Source organism: Canis lupus, chromosome 21, assembly GCF_011100685.1.
Source record: "Canis lupus familiaris isolate Mischka breed German Shepherd chromosome 21, alternate assembly UU_Cfam_GSD_1.0, whole genome shotgun sequence".
In the NCBI taxonomy this organism is placed as follows: domain Eukaryota; kingdom Metazoa; phylum Chordata; class Mammalia; order Carnivora; family Canidae; genus Canis; species Canis lupus.
This window is the reverse complement of record NC_049242.1, coordinates 40,299,099-40,309,316: the sequence shown is the minus strand read 5'-3', so window position 1 is coordinate 40,309,316 and position 10,218 is coordinate 40,299,099. Positions and strand designations below refer to the sequence as shown.

At 50.7% G+C, this 10,218-nt stretch overlaps 1 protein-coding gene across 10 annotated transcripts in view; it reads left to right on the top strand.

Annotated features, from left to right (window-relative positions):
* PLEKHA7 (pleckstrin homology domain containing A7) overlaps positions 1-10,218 on the top strand; it is a 219,696-nt gene that overhangs the window by 191 nt on the left and 209,287 nt on the right. For all 10 annotated transcript variants that reach the window (XM_038569162.1, XM_038569160.1, XM_038569159.1 and 7 more), the window contains exons 2-3: positions 39-115; positions 203-260. In XM_038569162.1, coding sequence (XP_038425090.1) covers positions 39-115; positions 203-260 — 135 coding nt within the window. The remainder of the gene's footprint in view (positions 1-38; positions 116-202; positions 261-10,218) is intronic.

Genomic DNA, 10,218 nt, shown 5'->3' with positions numbered 1-10,218 from the left:
CGCGGCGGCGGCGCTAACAGGTGCACCTCTCTCCGCAGCGACGAGCTCCGCCGCACCACCTGGCTGCACCCGCGCACCGGGGAGCCCGTCAACTCGGGCCACATGATCCGCTCAGGTGGGGGCCGGGCCGGCGGGGGCTGGGGGCTGGGGGCTGGGGGCGCCCGGGGGCTCCAGGTTGACCCGGCTCTCTTGCTTCCCGCAGACCTGCCCCGCGGCTGGGAGGAGGGCTTCACGGAGGAGGGCGCCAGCTACTTCATCGAGTGAGTGGCCCGCGCGCCGCGCCGCTTCCCGCCCGCACCTGTGCTGTGCGCGGGGTCCCCGCCGTCCCCGCCCGCGCGGCCCGAGAGGCTGGGCGCGCACAGAGCCGCGGCCGCGCCCCGCTGGGGTCCTGGGCGCGGGGTCCGGGCGGGGCCGCCGGCTGCCCCCCCCCCCCCAGCACCCCGGGTCCTGCACCCGGGCGGGATTCGGGCGCGGGGTTAGGGCCCCGGCGGCGGCGGCGCGGGCTGGGCCCGTGGAGCTAGGACTTGCGCCCGGGGTCCCGGACGGAGCGCGGCGGGGAGAGGCGCAGGGAACCCCCGGGAGAGGCCTCGGGCGTCCACCTGGTTCCTGGGGCGACGGTGCAGCGTCGGGACCGCGCCCCCTCCCCGCCTGGAGCGCGGGGTGCGGGGTGCGGGGTGCGGTGGGGGCGGGGAGGGAGCCCCTCAGCCCGAGGTGCTGCTCGGACCCCCGCGGCGCCCGGCGGGACGGTCACTCCTGCCCCCTGGAGCCGAGCGGCACTCGTTCAGGCAAAGCCCGCGGGCGTCGCGCCCCGCCGGTGGCCGCGGACCCGGGCGTGCGGAGCTGCGGCCCCGGGGCTAGGTTAGGGCCCCGCCCCGCCGCCCCCGCGCTCCGGCCCGAACTTTCCCGCGCGCGGCGGGTACCTGTTGTCTCGCTGGAGCACCCGGCCGGCGTGCTCGCCAGTCGACCCCCGGCAGTCGGAAGCTGCGCTTGGTCCTCAGCCCGGGGCCTGGCACAGAGTAGGCCCTCGGGAAATCCTCGTGTGCGGAATGAATGAACTAGCCAAGGGCTGCGGCTGGACGGTGGTCTGACAAGTAGCGTCACTTGGGGGGGAAGGGGGGGCTGCGAGTCCACCAGCTCGAAGCGCTGCTCGTCAGTAGTAGAGCAGCATAGTCGGAGCTTGATGGTCTCGGAAGATCCTGGATCCCCCCTCCCTACTTTGGGCTCTTGCAGGATGTTTGAAATCCTGGTGGATGAGATGTGTACAACTGAACACTAGGGCTCTGGCTGGGGTCCTGCCTCATGTCTGTGTTTGAGAGAGAAGTTGGGGAGCTGGTGAAGACCTCAGAGCCCCTCAGTCATGGGCCTGGCTGGTCATAACTGCATTTATTAATATTTATTAGATTTCTCCTCGTGTGCCACACATTATTCTAAGCATTGGAACCACAGAAGTGAGTAAGGCAGACAAGGTCTGGATGCTCAGGGGGCTTGCAGTCTAGTGGGGAGAGGGAGCAGAAAATAAGTTAAAAACCAAGAATAGGATCCCTGCGTGGCGCAGCGGTTTGGCTCCTGCCTTTGGCCCGGGGCGCGATCCTGGAGACTCAGAATCGAATCCCACGTCGGGCTCCCGGTGCATGGAGCCTGCTTCTCCCTCTGCCTGTGTCTCTGCCTCTCTCTCTCTCTGTGTGTGTGACTATCATAAATAAATAAAAATTTATTTAAAACAAAACAAAACAAGAATAGGGCAGCCCCATGGCTCAGCGGTTTAGCGCCGCCTTTAGCCCAGGGCGTGATCCTGGAGACCCAGGATCCAGTCCCACGTCCAGCTTCCTGCATGGAGTCTGCTTCTCCCTTTGCCTGTGTCTGTGCCTCTCTTCTCTCTCTCTCTGTGTCTCTCGTAAATAAATAAATAAAATCTTAAAAAAAAAAAAGAATAATGTCAATGGTGACTACTGTGCAGAAAATTAAAATAACGTAGTGTGATATCAAGTGACTGAGTAGTGGTGTTGGATTGAGAGGTCAGTAGTGGTGTTTCTCAATAGGTGACATTTATGGTAAAATTTGAATGACAGGGAAGAGCCATCTTTGTGTTGATGAGACGGCAAAGCATTTCTGGAGGAGACCAGCCAGGGCAAGGGCTTCAAGGCAGAAAGAGCTTCAAGTTCAAAGAACCGAGAGGCCAGTGTGGCTGGAATGTGGTGAGCAAGGGAGAAAGTAGCAAGAGAAGAGGTTACAGATAGGAGAGAGCAAATGGTGTAGAACTTTATGAGCCAGGGCAGGGAGTTTTTAAACTTTATTCTAAGCCCAGTGGGAAATCACTAGGGGAGGGGGGTGTTAAGCAGAGGAGCAATGTGATTTGATATGCATTTTTAGAAAGATCATGCTACCTGCTGTATAGTGGACTCTATGTAGGTGGGTAACTGTAGCGGGCAGGGTAGTAGTAGCGGGTTGTTGCTGTAGTCCAGGCAAGAGTACATGATGACTTGACTGAGAGTGTGGCCCTGCAGATGAAGGGAAGTGGTCATATTCAGGCTTGTTGATTTGGATGCAGTCTGTGAGAGGAAGAGAAAAGACGACTCCCAGAGGCTTGAGCACCTGAGTGGATGGTACTCATATCACTCAGATGGGAGGGCTGGGGGGAGGAGCAGCTTTGGAGTGAGGGAGCGCATAAGATCTTGTCTTGACATTTGAGATATGAGTATGTCAGGTAGTCGGATGGATGTATCTGAAGCTCAGGAGAGAGAGAGAGAGGACTGCAGAGGTGTATTTGAGTATTATAGGTGGTATTCAAGGCCACAGGATTGGTTGAACTCACCTTGGAAGAGAGTGTAGACAGGAAAGATGACCTAAGCCTTGAGACATAGCAGTGTTTAGAGGTTGGGAAAAGAGGTGGATCTAGCAAAGGAGATTGAGAAGTTAGGAGAAACCCCAGTAGAATGAGGGGTTCATAGAAGCTTAAAGGACAGAACCTGACTGGAGTAGGTGGATGGGAAAATATGGGGTGCAGAGTTGGGGTCATAAGTACAGGTGAACCTTTTGGGTAATTTTCTTATGAAGAGGGTTTGAGACATTCACTGAGGATTGGGGAGGTTGTGGGTTTGAGGTGGGGGAGGTGTCCTGTTTATTTAGTGGGGAGATGAGAGAGCATGTTTTGTTCCTTGGGAATGATCCAGTAGAGAGAGAGAGAAATGGATGATGCAGGAAGGAGATAGGGCAGTTCCTGGAGCAGTGTCTCTGACAAGGTGAGAGGGGGGATCCAGGGCTTAGGTTTCAGTGGTCCCAGCTGGGAACAGGGCCTTTTTTTTTTTTTTTTTTAAAGATTTTATTTATTTATTCATGAAAGACAGAGAGAGGCGGAGACACAGGCAGAGGGAGAAGCAGGCTCCTCGGAGGCAGCTCGATGCGGGATCCCAGGACCCTGGGATCACACCCTGAGCTGAAGGCGGATGCCCAACCACTGAGCCACCCAGGCATCCTGGGAACAGGGCCTTTCATCTGCATGACAGGAGGGAGGGATGCCCATGCCAGAGCCCATGCTAGGAGGTTGGCAGGTTTGGTGAGGGGAGATGTGGGTATTTCTGTCTGATGGTATCTGTCTTTTCCATGAAGTACTAGGCTGGGGGAGTACTAAGTCTTGAGCTGGGGGGCTTGAGGGCTGGGTAGAACTCTGTCAGCCATTGCCACAGCCCCCTGACCTTCTCTCTTTTGCTGACTCTTCTGTGGTGACTCCGTGAAGTTCCTAGTGATTATCCTATAGCAAGCCCTGGCTCCCCACTCCCCAGGGTCATCCCAGGCCTAGGGAAAGCAGCGTGTGACAGGTCCCCGACCTTCAAAGGCCAGCCATACAGGGGGGCTGGGACACTGTGGCAGCCAACTGTGTTTTCTTGCTCCTTCTGAGACAACTTTTGTTTTTTTTTTAAAGATTTTATTTATTTATTCATGAGACACACACACAGAGGCAGAGACATAGGCAGAGGGAGAAGCAGGGTCCTTATAGGGAGCCTGATGTGGGACTCTATCCTGGGACCCCAGGATCACGACCTGAGCCGAAGGTGCCCCCTGAGACAACTTCTTGAGAGACTGAGGGTTTGGGAGTAATTGTTCTCCTTTTCCTTACATAAAAAAATCAGTCAGTCAGCTTTCTTAGATTTGCTGTGATAATTTCAGAATGTTCTATTTTTGGGGGTTCTTCTTCTAATGTGGCTCAGTTAGAGGGACAAAGCATTGGGACAGCTGGTTTTATTTTCCCCAGTGGGTCCTTGGTCTGGAAAGTTGTGTAAGGTTTTCAGGATGTATCACTTGCTCCTGATATTTAGTGGATGTTTGGTACTCTTCAGTGTACATTTCTTTCTTTATTTTTTATAGTTTCTTTTAATACAAGATTCTTTAACTCTGCTGTACTTAAGAAAATCCAGTCTCATGACCCTGAGCTCAAGAGCCTCATGCTTTACCAACTGAGCCAGCCGCCCCGGAGTACATTTTTAAGCAGAAAAACTTGAGCTAAGGCAGGTGCATTTTAATTTTGATTTCTGCACTTGAGTTCAATTTTGGATTAGGGGCAAAACATAAAAGGAGTTTACTCCTGGTTCCCCTAATTCTAGACTTGGTGATGCTGATATCCTCTTTAAGAAGACTTATACTCTAGGAGCACCTGGGTGACTCAGTTGGTTAAGCCTCTGCCTTTGGCTCAGGCCATGATCCTGGGGTCTTGGGATTGATCCCCACATGAGGCTCACTGCTCAGTGGGAGTCTACTTCTCCCCCTGCCCCTCTCTCTTTCTTGCTTTCTCTCTCTCTCTCTCAAATAAATAAATAAAATCTTTTAAAAATATATGTATTTATTCATGAGAGAGAGAGAGAGAGAGAGAAAGAGAGAGAGGCAGAGACACAGGCGGAGGGAGAAGCAGGCTCCATGCAGGGAGCCTGATGTGGGACTCGATCCCGGGTCTCCAGGACCACACCCTGGGCCGAAGGCGACGCTAAACCGCTGAGCCACCTGGGCTGCCCAAGACATTAATTATTAATTAGTAAAAGAAATTTGGCAGAGGAGCCTTTTCAAATATGAGATCCATGAGGGTAAAGTTCTAGAACAGGCCTTGTGAGGAAGAGTGTTAGCACTGGGCTGGTTTTCGGGGGTTTTGTGGCACTCTGTGGGTTGGGTTCTCCTTACAGCAGGCTTTGTATAGGTCCTGAGTCAATAAAGAGGATGAATGGAGAGAAGAGGGGGTGTTGGCCACCCTGTCTGGACCAAGGTTGTCGCTTGAAGACTGGTACCCTGTTCTACATCTCTGAGACTTGGTGCTGGGCTCTGAATAGGGTCTTGGTATTTATTGAAGCAGTAGTGTTTTAAGGGACTCAGTGAGTTTAGTAGTTATTCCAGGTTTTAGAAAACTTGCTGGAGAGATCAGGGGTTAGGAGAGGCTGGGTAAGGTGACAGAAGCAAAGCAACTAGGAACCATGCCTGTCAAGGCTGGTTCTTGGATCCCAGCCCTCCTAGAGATAGTTGCTTGCTGCCAAGAACAGCATTTGAAGGAAGAACCTGGCCTCCTGTGGCTCCTTCACCTCATAACCTCATGCTCTGCATCTGGGGAATGGGACATCTGTTGGCATTCCCTCCCTAATTCTCTCCCTCCCTGGTTGCCAGGCCCTGGAGTCCTCTGTGAGTTGGCTCTAGGGTTTGGGCAGAAAGCAGCTGATTACACAAGGTCTCTTCTAACTTTAAGTCCCTTGGTTTTAGCTTTGGAGATTTACAGGGGCATCCTATGTAGGTGTCATTCTCCTTGTGGGTGTCCAGCCCCAAGTGAGGCCAGTGAGGCTCTTGGGAAAGACTTTTCTGAGGCTTAGACCAAGACTGACTTTTCCCTCTCTAGTTCTTTGGACCACAGCAGGTCCTGTGTGGCTACATGATTTGCAGGACTCAGTGAAAAAAGAAAGTGCAAGGCTACTTGTTCTAAAAACCTGGAAAAAGGTGCCCACTAAAGATATTAAAGTGTAAACCTTTTCCCTTTCTTCTGTAGTTTCCCCCCCCCAGTTTTTCATGGTGTTTTTTAATTTGCTATTCAAAGTCAAAAAATCAAATTATTAGCATGACTCTCAGGTTCATCTCTGTTTTGTGGAATATTTTGAATGCAAACATCTGGGTGATGACCTTGTGTGCTGAGCCACCACCAGCACCACCATGCTCACTCCAAGATAGCACAAGGTAAGAGTACTGGTTCTCAGTCTCTCCTGGACAGGCATGAGGAGCAGGGAGGCTGTGTGGGGCTTGGGGTTCTAGGTACCTGGGAATAGGTAGTTAAGACCTTGTCCCATAGAGGCAGGGAGTTGGGACCACTCTTGAGCCAAGGCTTTAAGCCTCCTTCAGAAGAGTTACTTTTCTAGAGATAATGCTAAGTATGTACAGTGTGTTTTTGTATTCAGCAAACCCATTTTCTCTGAAATTAAAAGGAAAGAGGAATTGGGGAATGAAGGCTAAACCAGGGAAGACAGAAGGTCCAGAGGGGTACCCCAATGGGGCGTAGGCACCAAGTACAGAAGGCCCTTTGGAAAAGTCTGTGAATACTGGAAGGCCCAGGAAGGTGCCCTCCTGAGATTTAATTATGCCATCATCCAAGGGACAGTTTTCCAGGCCCCCCCTTTATTTCCTGTCTGCCACATTTTTCTCCCCAGAGAAATGTTAAACTTCATGTTAGTGGAATTCGTCTTGTAGAGTGCCAAACTTTTGGTTCATTTATTTGCCCTCTTTCTCATTTGTCATCTTTCTCATTGCCTGGAACAGCAGTTCCAGAAACTTGATTTCAAACCAGAAAGCAACAATTCTGCAAAGAATTTCTGGGAAATGGCGGCTCACATCTATTTAAAATGGAAATGCTGAAACCTCTTGTTGAAGGTTAAGAAAAGCTTCCCCCAGCTTGGCCAGTTTTGGCATAATCCCACACTTTACGTTTCATTTCCTGGTTGTTTTATCAAGAGTGAAAACTGGCTCAGGGATTGAAGTGTTAGGTCCTGTACAAAAGGAACAACAGCGGTGTTGTGCAGAAAGCAGAAGGAAGGATTAGGAGCCGTGATTTGTACCACGCTCTCAAAACCATCCCAGAAAAGATCTGGGAAAACCTCTTTAGGAGAAACGGTTGCAAGTTGCTCTTAAGGCTGTTTACCCCTGAGCCGGGTGTGCTTCAGAGAAAGGACAGGGGAGGGTGGTGAGGAGAGGTGCTATGCCCAATTTCCAATGCTGTGTGTATGGAGAGGGTGTGTGGAGGTTTCACGTGCATTGGTGGAACTCTATTCTCATGATATTTATGGGAGGAAACTTTGGGCTTCTTAAAATAGGGCTTCAGGGGGATCCCTGGGTGGTGCAGCGGTTTAGCGCCTACCTTTGGCCCAGGGCACGATCCTGGAGACCCGGGATCGAATCCCACGTTGGGCTCCCGATTGCATGGAGCCTGCTTCTCCCTCTGCCTGTGTCTCTGCCTCTCTCTCTCCCTCTCTTTGTGACTATCATAAATAAATAAAAATTAAAAAAAATAAAATAAACTAGGGCTTCGGGAAAATGGAGTCTACTTGAGAAAGCACATCAGAATGTGGACTGTTTGGTGATTTAATGAGGTGCTTGCTCCAGTTTTCCCATCTCTTCGGAAGACAGCATGGGTTAGAATCTCTGCTCAGTAAACTGGCATGGTGTCTTAGGTAAATATTGGCAGAGGGAGAAACACGGAGGAATATGGTTTTATTTGCCTGTTGCTTTTAAATGGCTGTCAAAACATTTGTTCCCAATTTTCTGAAATGACAAGTGTTTGGGGTTAATGTTTTATTGTTTACAGAGTGCTTCACGAACATTATCTGGTTGGAGGCTCACAGTTATTGCATTTTTTAGTGCAGAAAAGTGGGCTCAGAGCGATTAAGTGACTTCGTAAAGCCTCACGCTGTGTTAGTTCAGCCTCTTCAGAGTGCGGAGAAGAGGTGGACATGTGTTGTCTCAGTCCCAGGATTCTCAGACTTTGCAACCACAGCTGAGTGTCAGAAGAGGATGAAGGCGAACTTGCCTGGGAGATTGGATGGTAGGAAACGTCATCAAAATGTGGGTACTACCCAAAAATTTATGTAGACTTATTATAAAATCTCTTTCCATATCTTCCATTAAGATCAGTGCTTTGGCAGGATGTATCATGTTCATTGTATGGCTTTGTGTTTTCCTGAACAGAAATATGTATTCCCGGGACACCAATTCCCCTGTTCATTTTTTTTTTAAAGGTTTTATTTATTCATGAGAGACACAGAGAGAGAGAGAGAGAGAGAGAAAGGCAGAGACACAGGCAGAGGGAGAAGCAGGTTCCACTCAGGGAGCCTGATGTGGGATTCGATCCTGGGACTCCAGAATCATGCCCTGGGCTGAGCCACCCAGGGATCCCTCCCCTGTTCATTTTAAGGGACAGGGGAGTGTGGGGACTGCTCATTGGCCTTCCAGCCTCTCTGGGCCATACATCTCCAAAGGGGGACGTATAGGCCCTGAGGAAGACATTAGCAGCTGTTGTGACCTCGGGTCATTTTTTGCCTGGACTGAGTTGTGTCAGACCTCCTCTCTGTCTCCCATCCAGCCTACTCTGGGTCACTTGGATGCTGGCTGGGTTTTTCTAGAAGCCAGAGCATAGCCAGGCAGCTTTATCATGCAGAAAAATGTATAGGTACTGTGTATGTGGTGGTTGTGTGTGTGTGTGTGGAGGTGGTGTAGGAGCATTGGCTCTGGATTTCCAGCTTCTGACTCCAGTTCCACCAGTTAAAGCTCCTTGTCCTTGGTAGGTTACCTACTCCCTTTAAGCCTTGCATCCTCACCAATGAAATGGGGATCAATGTGGGGATTACATGAATTATTTAATGGAAAATGTGCCAAGCAAGTGCTAGTACAAATGCCCAGTAAATGTGAGTTTCTTTTTGTACAACCACACAACTATGAGATGGGGTGGAAATGTGAATTCTGAATCCCAATTGCGTTCAACTGCTGCTGGAGAAATCTGGTACCCTCGAACTGGGGTTGCCTGGGTCAGGAGCATGCAAACTGTAGGACTCAACTCAGGATTTGGACCAATAAAAACTATAACCATTATGGTTATTAGAAGGATGTCCTCATTCTTGGGAGATACGGAAGTATCAGCTCCAAAAGGTTGAGAGAAAACTGTGTGTGTGTGTGTGTGTGTGTGTGTGTGTGTGTGTTTGTTTTGAGGGGAGCAGATGATAGAGCAGATGGAGCAACGTGTTAACCATGAGTGAGGCTGGGTGAGGGGTGCTGTTCTTGCACTTTTTCACTAAGTTTAAAATGATTTCCAAATTAAAAATTAAAAAAACAACACTAACCTTGACCATCAGGGCTATGCTGTCCCAAGGCCACAGTACCTTGTCCAGGCTGCAGGGACCTAGGGACCAAGAGCCCAGGGTAATGAGGTGTGAAAACGCTCCTGAGTTGGCTGTTTCCTGGGCATTTAGAAGGCTGCACAGATGTCTGCTCTTTAATCTGGGTAGCCACCTGGTTATCGGCTCTGACTGCTGAAGGACAGACTTATGGTCTGGTACTGCCTGGGCCACAGATGTCAACAGTAATAATCTTCATGGTACTCTATAGTTGAAAAACACATACATTCCTTTTAGAGGCAGGTATTCTTATTATCTTTTTAGCTTCATTTTACAGATCAAGCAGTGGAGGCTGGGGGAGGGACAGGGGTTAAAAGATCTAACTGATGCCAGAGCATCAGTAGGGGAGCTGCAACTTAGAACCTGAGTCATCTTGGCTCCACATTTGTGTACTGTTTCTACCATGGTGTCTTCTGACTCCCATTGCCACTCCCTCTATACTGAATCCTCCCCCCAAATTGGTCTTCTGTACTTTCCCTCACGACCCTTTGGGCCTCATTCAGAAAGTCTCCTGCAGGGTAGATGAGTGATGGGTGGATTGGATGGTCCCTAGGCAGGACAGGGGGCAGGTCCCTGGTGCTCTGGGAGAGTGCCCCCCCCCCCCCCCCCCGTACCATGTCAGCTGACCACAGCTTAGGGGCTGATGAGCCTCTTAAGCCTGCTTATAGCCAGGCCGTCTCTTTCAGCTTCTGCCAGAAGAGTGTTTCCAGCGTCACGGCCAGTGTTCTCAGGGTTTCTCAGGGGCTTTTTCTGCCAAGGTTGAGCCCTGACCCTCTCGAGGTCTGACAGCTTGGAGTTAGCATGCAGTCTCTTTTAGAGG